A 13,131-nucleotide genomic window follows, 5' to 3' on the forward strand; every position below is an offset into this window, starting at 1 on the left:
CAGAGCCGGTGGGCGGGCTGCTGGTGTTAGCGGGGAGAGGTCCGGCTGGAGGGCGGCATCCCGGGTTGGCAGCACCTAGGTACTGACTGGGACCTGTTGAAGCTTCACCAGCAATGCTGCCTTGCGCTCTGCAGGTGCTTTGCTTGGGGAACCGCCCAAAAGCTAGCATTAAGTCACAGATGGTGTGTTGATTTTTCTATTCTTAGCATTTGCACTCAAATTTTGCTCCCAACCATTTGCTAAAGGTACACCAGATCAATAAAACTACCTAAAACCTAACTTACAGTGGGCCTCCTGGGATATCCATCGCAGATCGCTTTTGTTACAGAGCAAATACTAATATAACTGCTTTAATCTCATCATGTTGGCTCCGAACTGGATCCTAATAGGCTCGTCTTGCTAATCATGTATTGCTGTTCTGACAACATACCACCCTAAGCAGTCTCCCTCGTTACCTATTAAGTTTCATAAAGTAATAGACAAAAGGTGAACAACTAATAAAATCTTACAAGTCTTTTTTTTATTATTATTTTGTATGAAGGTAAACTTGATAGTAGAATGCTAAATAGGTTTGTGGTTTTTTTTTACTTTCCCTTAATATTATTTATTCTTATTTCCTGATCTAATTATTATTTTGTATGAAGGTAAATTTGATAGTAGAATGCTAAATAGGTTTGGTTTTTTTTTTTTACTTTCTCTTAATATTATTTATTCTTATTTCCTGATCTAACAGAGAAATAACTGCCTCAGTAGCATCACTGGCCAGTGCATTCATGCTTTTATTTTCAGTCTTTCATAATTAAATTCTTATCCCAATTAATAATGTCCATAGTTCTTACCTACTTTTTAATGGAATATTTCAATTAAGTAGAAGGGAAGGACCATATTTCTATGAGTCTTGCAGTGAATACACAGTATCTATCTAGTATCATGTACATACATTCTTAAAGCTTGTTTGGAGGATGTTACACTGTTGAAAAGGGTTATGCATTGATTTTTGTCCTCTGATTGCTTTTCGTTTCACAGAGACTTGCTTCCAGAGCAGAAGGGCCTTGTACTGGAGTCAGCGATGCTGATAAGGTTCTACTGCTTTTTCCATAGTTAAATTTGGCTTTAACTCTTCCAATCCATCTTCATTCTTTCTTTCTTTCCTTTTTTCAATTAATTATCACAACCATCTTTTGTCTTCTATATGACATGAACCAGCCATCAGCTAATTTTGTTTCCATCATTTTAATTTATTCATATACTCTACTTTTGTTTTTCCTCATACATGTTTTTTGTGCAGAGTTCACATGAGACTCTGGACATAGTGGAGGAGAAGAAGCAGGCAGAGGTTGGGATAGAAGAAACACTAGTCGTAGACGAAACCAACAAGGGGAAAATGCAAGTTGCCACTGATGCTGGGGAAAAATGTAAGGTGGAGCAGCTGTCAAAAAAGGACTCTTCATCATTGCCCTCAGATAGTAGCAGCAGCAGCAGTAGTAGTGAGAGTGAGGATGAAGAGGTGGGAGAATACCAGCCACATCATAGGGCAATTGAGGAAGTCATCAGGGAAGAACAGGAAGAAGAGGAAGATGTGAAAAGAAAAGAACATGAAGAAAAAATACAGCATGTGGAAGCCACACCAGAAGGCAGTAAACTAAACGTACCAGTTGAGCACACACAAGTTACAGCTGAAGAATTGGTTCAGAAAAATGCAGTTACTATAGCTACAGAAGAGAAGAACTTGTCAGAGGAAATTAAGCAAGATTTAGGTGAAGAAAAAGAGGAAGAACAGCTCAGACTCAATGGAGATATGTCTCATGTTGACATTGATGTTGCACCACAAATAATTTGTTGTTCTGAGGTAAATGGTAGAACAGTTTGACAACTAGATTAAGCAGAGATCTTTCTTGGGGTGAAAAATATATCTGCCTTTCTTCTTCTTCTAATCCTCCAGCTCTTCAGGCATCCAACAAGATTCAGATCATTTGGAAGGGGAAACCATTGATGAGCAGTGAAATTCTGACTCCTTCAGTTATGGTTTCTGACTTTTTGCTAGAACTGAGTGAGAATCACCAGTAAGGCAAACCTTCCGAAGACTGACATCTCCTTTTTATCTCCCCCCTATTTTATATGCATATACATAATATATTTTTATTATTTACATGTTGCCAATGTTTTAAGTCTCGTCTTGTCTATTTGTCAATTGTTTTCGACACGTCCATGACATGTAATTGTGATTGGAAAATTATTGGCAATTGAAATTAGAAAACACCCGTCACAAATTTTTGTTCCCTTTTCCCCCCCTCATTACTCAGTGCTTTTCTTGCCTTTTTTTTCCCTTTAAAAAAAGGTTATGAATTTATAGACTAGAATAAGTATGGCTACAAACTGCATAGGTGAGACCACTGCATTGTAAAGGGATGATGCATATATCACGATCTTACTATGAAGTCTTGTAGTGCAGTAGATATTTAGGGAAGCATGCACGGGTTCCAGCCACAGTCAGTTGTTTTAAGCCAAACAAGGTCAAAAGGTTCATTACCGGGCAAACGTTACAAAGACGCAGAAAGGGAAATATCGAAGCGCAGGGATGCATCTCTTTGTAAAGCTTGCATGATCCTCTGCTGAGTTTCTCAAAAACTGGGTGGGTTTTTTTCTAGTTATGTACCTGCTTGTTCTTGTAATGGTGGCAATTTATTTTTTTTTTTTTTTCACTTAAATCCAAACAATTTACCTTCTTTCTTTTGTAGTCTTTTGTGTACACAGGTGTTCTGATTAATGATGTGAAGTAATTAGTTTATAAGACCTTTAGAAGTTGCAGGCACCCACACTTCCTAAACTCATAGCTCCTTTGGAGGAAGCAGAGAAGGGAGGCTGTGTGTGCAATTGTGTGTGGGGGAAAGAAAGGAATTTTTTTTTTCCTGGTATTTCCCCCTATGTACATTCAGAATCAGTATGAGATATTAACTTGATGCATCTAGAAAAATATCAAAAAGCTTTACTAGATTTTTTTTTTAAGTTCTCAAATATATTGAAAGTCTGCTCCAATAAGATTAAGTTACAAGTTCACTGGTTTGCAAACTCCTGGTTAGTTGCTTTTTTTGTGATATTGCAGAGAATACCCCTAGCTAACTCTAAATAGTTAAAGAGGCTTTTTAGGATTATTGTCAAAAGAAGCCATTGATTTCCAGAATTTTTATACTGAATGTAGACTGCTTAAAATCCAACTGTCAGAGCTGTTTTTCTGTTCCAGAAGTAGAACATATTAAAAAGTTACTTTTATGTAATTTCCTTGGAATTTCTAGTCCTTACTTTCAGTTTGACTGAGCAATAAGAGGTATTTTCCCTGATTGATTCTAACGTGAAGCTTATCCATCTGAGCCAGCTATCAGCTTCTTTGTGCAAACTTGAGATTTTAATTTTTTTTCCTAGTGATGCTCTTTTACATATTTTCAATACCTGTGTTGCAGCTTAGTTTTAGCAATTGCCTTCTATCGTATGTCCTCTTGGCTGAAACACAGAACTTTAGCAAGGTTGTTAGGAGATGAATTTTTCCTACTGTGTTATGTAGATATTAGAGGTGTATTAGTCTTCATTTCACTTTGCTTATTTATTGCATGCTTTTTGGTTGGGAAGGCAGTCAAATACTTATCTTACTGTTATGCTTTTCTTGAGTTTTTGGTTGTGTTTGTTTGGTCCACTTCACAAACCGTTTTCTGTCTTTGGAATTGATTGGTTATTTCTTGCACCACAGCCTCCAGTAGTGAAAACAGAGATGGTAACCATTTCAGATGCCACACAGAGAACTGAAATCTCCACTAAAGAAGTTCCAATTGTTCAGACAGAAACTAAAACTATCACATATGAATCTCCACAGGTATGGTGACTGGATTATTATATTGCTTGCAAGCTGGTTTTTATTCCAGCTGTAGATGAAAATAGATAATGTACAAAAAATGCGTTTTCAAAAACCTATACTTTTTCCTAGCAGCTATGATTATACTTTGGCTATGAATTAGGTAAGTGAAATGTGTGTAGACAAAGTAGTATTACTTAGGAAGTTCTAAGCTTTTGTTTTGTGTTTTGTTTGTTGTTTTAGTTTTTGTTTTGTTTGTTTGGGTTTTTTTTAATATAAGGACTTAGTTGCTGCCTGCAAATGTAAAACTCCTTTTTAGTTTTGGAAACTTGATTAAAATATCTCATGGCTCCTGAGAGGAACACGTAACATTGATCATAAATTTTCCACAAGAATGAACCGTAACAACAGTCTTACATGACTCTGTAAACTTGCATGGCTTCTATTTAGATTTCAGTTCTAACTGAACTGAAGAATGTTTTTAGGAAGTAAAACCAGCCTTTTCTCTTGTGAAAACAAAGCTTTTAAATGCCAAAATACATAAATATTTTCTTTTTTTTCCTTACAGTTTGATGGCAGTGCTGGTGGTAATGCTGGTGTGCTGCTCAGTGCACAGACAATTACATCAGAATCAATTTCTACTACCACAACTACACACATCACAAAGGTAAAATATAATAATGTCTCTCTGAATGAAAAAGACAAAAGCAAAAAACACAAAAAACCCTTCAAAGTCTTACATGAAGTTTCTCATGTATCTGCTAATTTATTGAAGAAAACTGACTTGAAATGGGTTGTATTGGATTCATTCCAGGCATGTGTGAGAGTTAATCTTTCTGTACACAGATTTTGAACAGGGAAACCATTATGAATAGGTAGGAATATCTGGGAACAGGACAGGGAAAGGGAGAAAAATATGGTTGGGTTTTTTTTAGTACTTCATGTAAGTCTTATTTTTGTGTTTGGCAAATGGGTACATACCTAAATCTTTACATTTTTGATCCTGTCATCACTCACTGATATCTTAAAGAGTCTTTATTAATGTAACTTTTTTGTCTGAGGTTGCAGGAGCCCTCCTAATCACATCAGCTGAAATAATGTTTTCTCAGACTTAGTGGTGATGATCCCTGTGCTGATGTTTAGAACATGTTTAAAAACAGACCATACCACTTCACAAGCGTATTTGGGTGCTGAATTATGTGCTCTGCATTCCACGCTTGAAAAGGAAAGGAAAGCTCAGTGTTAACAGGGCATCACGTCTGGTTTAGCCTCATGTAATGTTTCATGCCAGAGTATGTTAGAGCTAGCAAAGTGTGATGATGATTATTTTTTAATTAATAATTTATGTACATATTTATCAAATTTCAGATGTGCCCCGACAACAGACTTTTGAACTCTTGTCTTTGAACTCTTAATGTAGTTTTCCAAGAAAATTACAGAAAGCATTGTTTAGGGTGTAGCAAAAGGGAAGAAGGAAACATAAAGCTCTGAGTTTGGGATTTTTTTCGCTCCCCAAGACAAGAAGTTTCACATCATATCACAACGGAGCAATAATTCACTACTCACTTGATATATATTCAATATATGTATTCTTAAGATTAAAAAATTATCAAGATTGAAAGTTTTATTTGCAGAATGACAGTGGAAGGATGATGTTGGAAAGTTGTCCGATAAAAATAACATAAAGTAACCTCAGAATTTAAAATGTGTATGTTTCGTTACACACACTAATCAACAGGAAAAAGTCTTTATTTGTTAACTTGTGTTACCACAGCTAAAGGAGGTTAAAAAAAAAGTGGACATTTATTTGTGAAGTTTAGATAACAAAAGGATGGTAAAAAAAAAGAAGGAATCATTAGAGAAAGTGGTTTCAATCTTCTCTTCTACTAAGAAATTACTGGGATCACTGTAATGCAGCAGATCCTTATCTTTTCTTATAGACTGCTTATTGTCAATTCAAGAGACTTTGAATTTTCTAAACTAACTTTCTATTTTACACCCCAGACTGTTCATTATTGATAAAGGGACCTGCCAAAATAGTTTTAATATTCTAATCAAGTTCTTAACAGATTCATCTTGGATCTTTTCTAATATGGTCAGTGTATCTTTAGTAGTTATTCTTTTCTCTTATACAGACTGATATTTAAAAAAAAAAAAAAGTATGCAATGTTATTTCTGTGAGAATTTTTCTATAAACTAAAATGTTTTAATCGTTAGAGCAAGAAATGAAGAAACAAAGCACAAAATTATTTACATCAGGAATGTGAAATATGTTGAAAATATCTCGCTATGGTCCATAAATGGCAGAACTGAAAACCACATCATATTTGTATTTAATAGCATGGAATTCTTGAGAAATTGAGAAGATGCCCATGATAGATGGGTTGAAATCAAAGAAAAGACTCCTGGAATTTCCTTGTTGCCAGATTTATATGGTGGAAGAAGCTGGAATTCCAGTTTGTCTGCATATCTAGATCTGTTCAAACTTGGTCTCCAGTAACAGTTCTCTGTTGTTTGGTTTTTATGAAGTTTAGCAGTTGCTAGAATGTGACTGACTGTGTGACTGAAAAAGGAAAGGATAATTTAGCACCAAGAATATTTACTACTAATTGTAACTCAGTCATGGAAATTTACTTGCTTCAGTGCAACAGAAAGGAGCGCTTTGTGGCAATATGGAGCTATTACAAGGAAGTTTTTTTTTTGTTTGTTTTTTTTTGGTGCCACCTGTAGATGGTGAAAGGTGGGGTATCAGAAACAAGAATTGAGAAGCGCATTGTCATTACTGGAGATGCAGATATTGACCATGATGAGGTGAGTATGTGAGCTGTTAACACTTACAGCATGCTTTTTGTAGACCAGTGAGATCTAGATGATATTTCAGAAACCTGAAATAAGAGAAAGGTCGAGAAGTTCAGTAAGAGGACATAGAAACACCCTGAGACTGTTAATTGTGGCGAAGTTGTTAAGTGATTGTGTTTTCTGAATGAGGAACCTTTAGAATATAACTGAAAGAAAAACAGCATTTGTAACTTTGCATCATAGATCATGTGAATGGATTTCTTACTATTTTTAAAGTGATTGCTTTTTTTGGAGGAGACCAAATTTGTTTAGTGGGGTTTTTGCCATTTGGGAGGAAAAGCATTACTAAAATAATCTCATTTTGATACATTAATCTGGATAGATGGAAGTCTCTACTGCATCTGGAAGTCACACAATACCTTTAGTATACCAGACAATGCTTTAGTAAAACCATTCTCTAATACCTTCTTTGTTTTCAGATAAGTGGTAATGAAGAAAAAAAAATAAATTATAAAATAGGAAGTAAAAAATACAATTTTACTCACTGAAGTTTAAAGCAGCAGTGAAGCTCTTTTGCCTCTTCTGCCTCAGAGGATGCTTTCATGATTGACTGCAAAGCCTTGTGTAGAATAGAATATTTCAGTTGGAAGGGACCTGCAACGATCATTTAGTCCAACTGCGTATATTAGTACATCTCTCAAGAAGATAAAAATTCTTAAAATGTGAAGGAGAGATCATAAGAAACTGAGAATACTTTTATTTACAATTCCCCGAGTTAAACTGGAGAAAGTTCTCTTAAACTAATAAAAGGAGAAGAAAGAGATTCTTATGCTAAGAAAGAAATTTCTGTTATGATCTTCCAGAGTTTCAGTACCACACTTAGTACATCTTCCAAAGAATCTTTCAATTTTTTTCAGGAAACTGCAGGGAGTTCTTTTTTTTTTTTTTTTTTTTTTTTTGTACTGTGTACGTTCTTGTGCAGTCTTTATTTGCCAGATCTGTTGCAAAAGTTCAAAAATTTATGGAGTATAAGAATACCTTTTGTCTCCCGGAATGAGGTAGCAAAAGTTACAGAATAACTTTATGTTTATTTGTTACTTCCTGAAAATTTTGGTAACTTTTTAGCATAGCGGGTTGTTGGGGGGCTTTTTGTTGGGTTTTGTGTTTTGGGGGTTGATTGATTTTTGTGGGGTGGTTTTTTGTTGATGATTTTGTTATTTGATTTTTGGTTGTTTGGTTACTTTTTTCCTCTGAGACCTCTGAAATTCAGGAATTTGGAGTTCTGAATAATTATAACCAAAATTTCTGATACTGTTGTCCCATTTTCTGGCCCCACATGAAAGTCCTTTTGCTGTTACTGCGTTACGTATTTCAAATACATTTGCAGGCCCTGGCACAGGCAATCAAAGAAGCCAAAGAACAGCACCCTGACATGTCTGTCACAAGAGTGGTGGTGCACAAAGAAACTGAACTTGCTGAGGAAGATGAAGAGTAAAATAAAAAATGCCCTCAAGCAAATAATTCAGGTAAGCTCATGTATATAATTAACATAGGAAAATGGAGCATCAGTTTTCTGTTGTACTCTGTAAGAAAAGGCTTGAAAAAAATGGAGGGTCTCTAATATAGAATAGTAGAATCATTTTGGTTGGTAAAGATCTTTAAGATCATGGAGTCCAACCAATTGTAAACCTAAAACTGCCAAGTCCACCACTAAACCATGTCCCTAAGTACCAGATATACATGTCTTTTAAATACCTCCAGGGATGGTGGCTTAACCACTCCCCTGGGCAGCCTGTTCCAGTGCTTGACAACCCTTTTGATGAAGAAATTTTTCCTAATATCCAATATAAACCTCTCCTCATGTAACTTGAGTCCATTTCCTCGTGTAACATTGCTTGTTATTTGGGAGAATAGGCCAACAACCAGCTCACTACAACTTCCTTTCAGGTAGTTTGATTGAACCACTTTGATGGAGAACGTGGACAAACTTTCTGTCTGCAGGCAGAGAACAGGCATCCTACTCTTATGCTCATGGACTCTTCCATGGCATTCAACACTGCTGCTCTATGCAGTGCTGCAGGTGGCAGGAGTTCAGGATAAACTCCCAGAAGAGTCGATGTGTGTAGATGTGTGTACAACTTTCAGGTAGTTGTAGAGAGCAATAAGGTCTCCCCTCAGCCTCCTTTTCTCCAGACTAAACAACTCCAGTTCCCTCAGCTGCTCCTCATAAGACTTGTTCTCCAGCCCCTTCACGAGCTTCATTGCTCTTCTTGGGATGTGCTCCAGCACCTCAGTGCCTTGTAGTGAGGGGCCCAAAACTGAACAGAGTACTTGAGGTGTAGCCTCACCAGTACCATGTACAGGGGCACAATCACTTCCCAAGTCCTCCTGGCCCCACTATTTCTGATACAAGCTGATACACACTGCTACTGACTTGATTCCAGATTTGATGTAAGCTACTATAAGGAGAGGAGGGTGTATTTCACATAATCCTGATAAAACTGATCTCAACATGAGAAATTATTCCTGTGCCTGATGTTCCTAAGTGCTGAAGATTTCACTGTCAGGTGTCACTGCAGTGATCCAGAGGAGAAAAGATGCAAGTGTCAGTTTGAGAAGATATGAAGTGCACCTTCTGGGTGCTTCTCTATGAAAGATGATAGTTATCAAGAAATCTGAGTCTTCCTGTACTAGTCACCGATCACAGATGCATATTTTAAACTGAAATACGTGGGCTAAAGCCTGAAGTTTATTTCACCTATCCAGAAATGTCTTGCTTTTCTTTAACATAGGATAAGAGTGGAGGGACCTATGTGACTGAGGACAGGGACAGCTAATATATGTTGCCAACTGTTGACATGTGTATGATCAGTTAGAGGTTGTGAGGTATGGGGGAGAGAGTTTTTCTCATCTGTCATCAGAATTGTTGATTCCTATCACTGCACACATCGACTCTTCTGGGAGTTTATCCTGAACTCCTGCCACCTGCAGCACTGCATAGAGCAGCAGTGTTGAATGGCATAGAAGAGTCCATGAGCATAAGAGTAGGATGCCTGTTCTCTGCCTGCAGACAGAAAGTTTGTCCACGTTCTCCATCAAAGTGGTTCAATTTGCCTTTCCTGGCCTCATACAGATTGTGCTAGAACTACAGTGTTTGTTTAGATTATCATAGAATGGTTTGGGTTGGAAGGGACTTGAAAGATCATCTACTTCCAACCCCACTGCGAGCAGGTATAAATTACCTTTCAGCTAGTTTTCCTCTGAGGTTGCAGAGAAGCTGGAGGTTTTGCATCACAGTGGAGCTAAGTATGAGCTCCTGAATTTTTTTTCAGTTTTGGACACTTTATTGTATGTTTTGAAAATGAATGAATAATTTTTGCTCATAACTGTACAAACCAGGAAAACAACATGGGTCAAGTTTGGAAGTGCTAGGTCAACACTCACCTGGATATTAATGCTGTAACATTAATCCTTTTTTATTGTTATAAACCGTGGAAATAACAAAGTGGGAGGGTTGCTTCTGGTGACTTGTTTGACCGATGTTGCCTTTCAGTTAAACATTAAGGAAAAAATTCAGTTGTGTAAACGCAGGCCACCTGAAGTGCCTTGAGTATCTGTCTGCAGCTTGGACCATCAGGAGCTCTATGCCCTCCTGTAGCAGCAGCTGAAGGGCAGGTGGGGCTGCAGAAACAGCTCTAGACAACTGTGTTCAGGCAATGGAGTCACGCCACTAATTCTGATTAGTTGTTTCTAAGGTGATGAAAGCTCTGTCCCAATGACTATGGCAGTATTGTTTGTATTGACTTGTTTTCTCTAGTAATAAAGTGAGAGATACTACACTCTGAGTCTGAGGGATTATTAATTGACCAAATATCCTCATTTTTTATTTATACACTAGATTGTGATTAAAATTTTCAGTAAACTGTGCAAGAGGTGGCTACTGAAATACCACGAGAATTTTGGGAAAGGAAAAAATACACTAAAGCAAGAAAAGCGTTGATAGAAGCTGCATTACTGTTTACCTCATGATTGAAGGGGGCATTATTTAATGCAGCATTCTTTTATGAAATAACCTTCCCCCAAAATAACTTCTGTGGAAAAAATAACTTTTTGTCTCTAATAATGTGACAGTCACGTAGTATCTGTTATGAATGCTTATGTAATCTTTCCGCTGCTTTTTTTCCAGAGGTAAAAACGATACTGACCGTGATCACGACCATGAAGAACTGTAATCATTCCAAGTCATCACTACTCTACTGAGTTCACCAAGCCTAGCAATGATGACCATGTTCAAGACTTAAATGCCAATACCAAACTCCCATTTTAACATCTTTGGTCTATGTTCTCTTACAGTCTTTCCTGTTTATTTTTTATAACCACTTCTTAACAATCTTAGATTATTTTTTTTTTTTACATGGAATTTTAGAGCGTATGATCTTCTTTTGCACAAATACTTGTATTTTTGATGCTGATTCTTAATTATATGAAAGTGAACAAAAAAGAAGTCCGGAAAGCATTGTTCACTGGAGCAGGTGGTAATTGTGCAGGAAAGGGGATCTTTACTAATTTAGATATAGTTTTTTCCAAATATTTCAAGTGAAATCTCTTACTGGAGTTATTTACAGATTTTTTTTTTTCCAGATTATTCAGGTAAATATATGGTATCACATAACAAAGATTTTTATAAATATACAACGTTTCCTAAAATTTGAAAAAATATATTTCTTTGGATAAATTTTATACTGATATCTCTGCAACTCTTTCTGTTCTAAGGTTCTCCTCTCTGTGGAGCAGAGATGGTGTGACAGTCTGTAGAGGAGAAGGAGTTGCAGACACGTTTCTTCTGACTGAGCACTGTGTTCTTTTTGCACTTTGGTGCCAATGCTCAACTTTTTGCAGACATTTTGCTGTCTGCAGCATTCCAGATAAGGAAAGAAGGAAGAACAAAATATCTTTCTCTTCTTCCAACAAGAGATGATCTAGGCAGCTTAAAACCTTAGTGCTTTTTTTCTTACTGTGTCCAAACTTCAACACTTCCATTATTTGAATACATGTGTAGAACGCTCGCTTTCTATTAAACCTCACTGTCTCCATGTTAGAACTGACACTTCTGTTATTGAGAAGTTACACGTTTCAGATGCTTCGTCTAATGGTTAATGCAGGTTTTTAGGATGCTGAGTAAAAGCGTACGATGGACTCCATTCATAAAGTAATAAGATAGTACCATCCTTTGAGACTGCCATTGAGAAACCTGTTAATTATTTTGGATTTTATTTTTATTTTGTTCTTGCCGGGGGTGGGGAGGGGGGGCTGGTTGTTTGGGGTTTTTTTGCTGTCAACTCTGTGTATAGTTAAAATGCCAAATTAGATTTATAGCAGCTTCAAGTTGTATTAAGTGATATTTTGCTTTCTGTAATTCTGTTATAAAATAAAGTTGTTTATTCTCTGTATGACTTTTGGCACTCAGACATAAACTTGGAAGATATTTAAAGTGAGCAAGTCAGTTACAAGAACTGCAATTCTAGTGGCCACAGAACCTCGCAAAGCAGGGATTAGAACAGGTAGTCTGCCAGAAAGGTGGCACAGTTGTCTGGCTTCTAATACTGAAACGAGAGCATCATCATGTTTTAGACATCTTCCAATAAGCATCCTGGTTTCTGTGGTTCAGAGAAGTCTTCGGGTGCCAGAACAGATGAGATTTGGGACAGCACAATGCAAGTTAAAATGCCCCTCAGTCTGCAAGTTTTTCTACCGAGTTCATTGAGTTAAGATGTACTATGATCTTTAAGTAACAAACCAAATTATAATGCTTCTCACTGCATTATTTTTTGCTTCTAAGCAGTGTATTTTTGGTGCTATTCTCAGTTTATATTGCTGCCATCTGTCAGCATGCTTGCTTAACAGAAATACCTATTAGTTCCAGTTTCATGTAATTTGCATAACATAAGACAACAGTAACCAAGATGTTGATTTCTGTATTTCCCACATTACCCAGAAAAACAGCAGGTACCAATCTTACCTCCTTTTCTTCAAAAACAGAGACAATTCTGCCTTTCAAAATGGGGCAGGGAACCCCACCCAACCCAGTAGCATAAGAACGCTGCCACAACACCGCGCATGAATCGGGAGGCTGTCAGGGAAGTGGCAAGCATGGGATATGTAAGTGGAGGTCAAAATGGAGATACATGTATTTGGGGGGATGTCTTAATGGATTTTTCATACAACAGTGTGTAAGAAAAAGCTCTATAAAGTCTTTCGGGTCTTTTTTGACATGGTGTAGTATTAGTTGCAGAACTCGTCGATGGAAGGAAAGCGTGTTACTTCAATTCTTCATTGATTTAGATCTTTCTGATTTGTTAAGACACTAGATGAATATTGGTTTTTATTGCAATTGTATTTAATCCTTAAAACTGCAAATATAATATTCTTGAAAACAATATTACTTTTACTGAGAGCTGTATTCCTTGAAATACTAATCAGAACCTTTT

General features: G+C 36.8%; 1 protein-coding gene across 1 annotated transcript; it reads left to right on the plus strand.

Annotated features, from left to right (window-relative positions):
* Positions 1 to 1,288: 1,288 nt before the first annotated feature.
* On the plus strand, positions 1,289 to 12,093 carry LOC104528466 (band 4.1-like protein 2; the record flags this gene model as incomplete). Its single annotated transcript, XM_010172487.1, has 6 exons — positions 1,289 to 1,849; positions 3,743 to 3,865; positions 4,413 to 4,511; positions 6,575 to 6,655; positions 8,031 to 8,169; positions 10,830 to 12,093. Coding segments are annotated over 5 exons (972 nt in total), but the record flags the coding sequence as incomplete, so codon positions are not given.
* Between the last annotated feature and the right edge of the window lie 1,038 nt (positions 12,094 to 13,131).

This window comes from Antrostomus carolinensis, unplaced genomic scaffold (genome assembly GCF_000700745.2).
Source record: "Antrostomus carolinensis isolate BGI_N321 unplaced genomic scaffold, ASM70074v2 scaffold2277, whole genome shotgun sequence".
Taxonomy (NCBI): domain Eukaryota; kingdom Metazoa; phylum Chordata; class Aves; order Caprimulgiformes; family Caprimulgidae; genus Antrostomus; species Antrostomus carolinensis.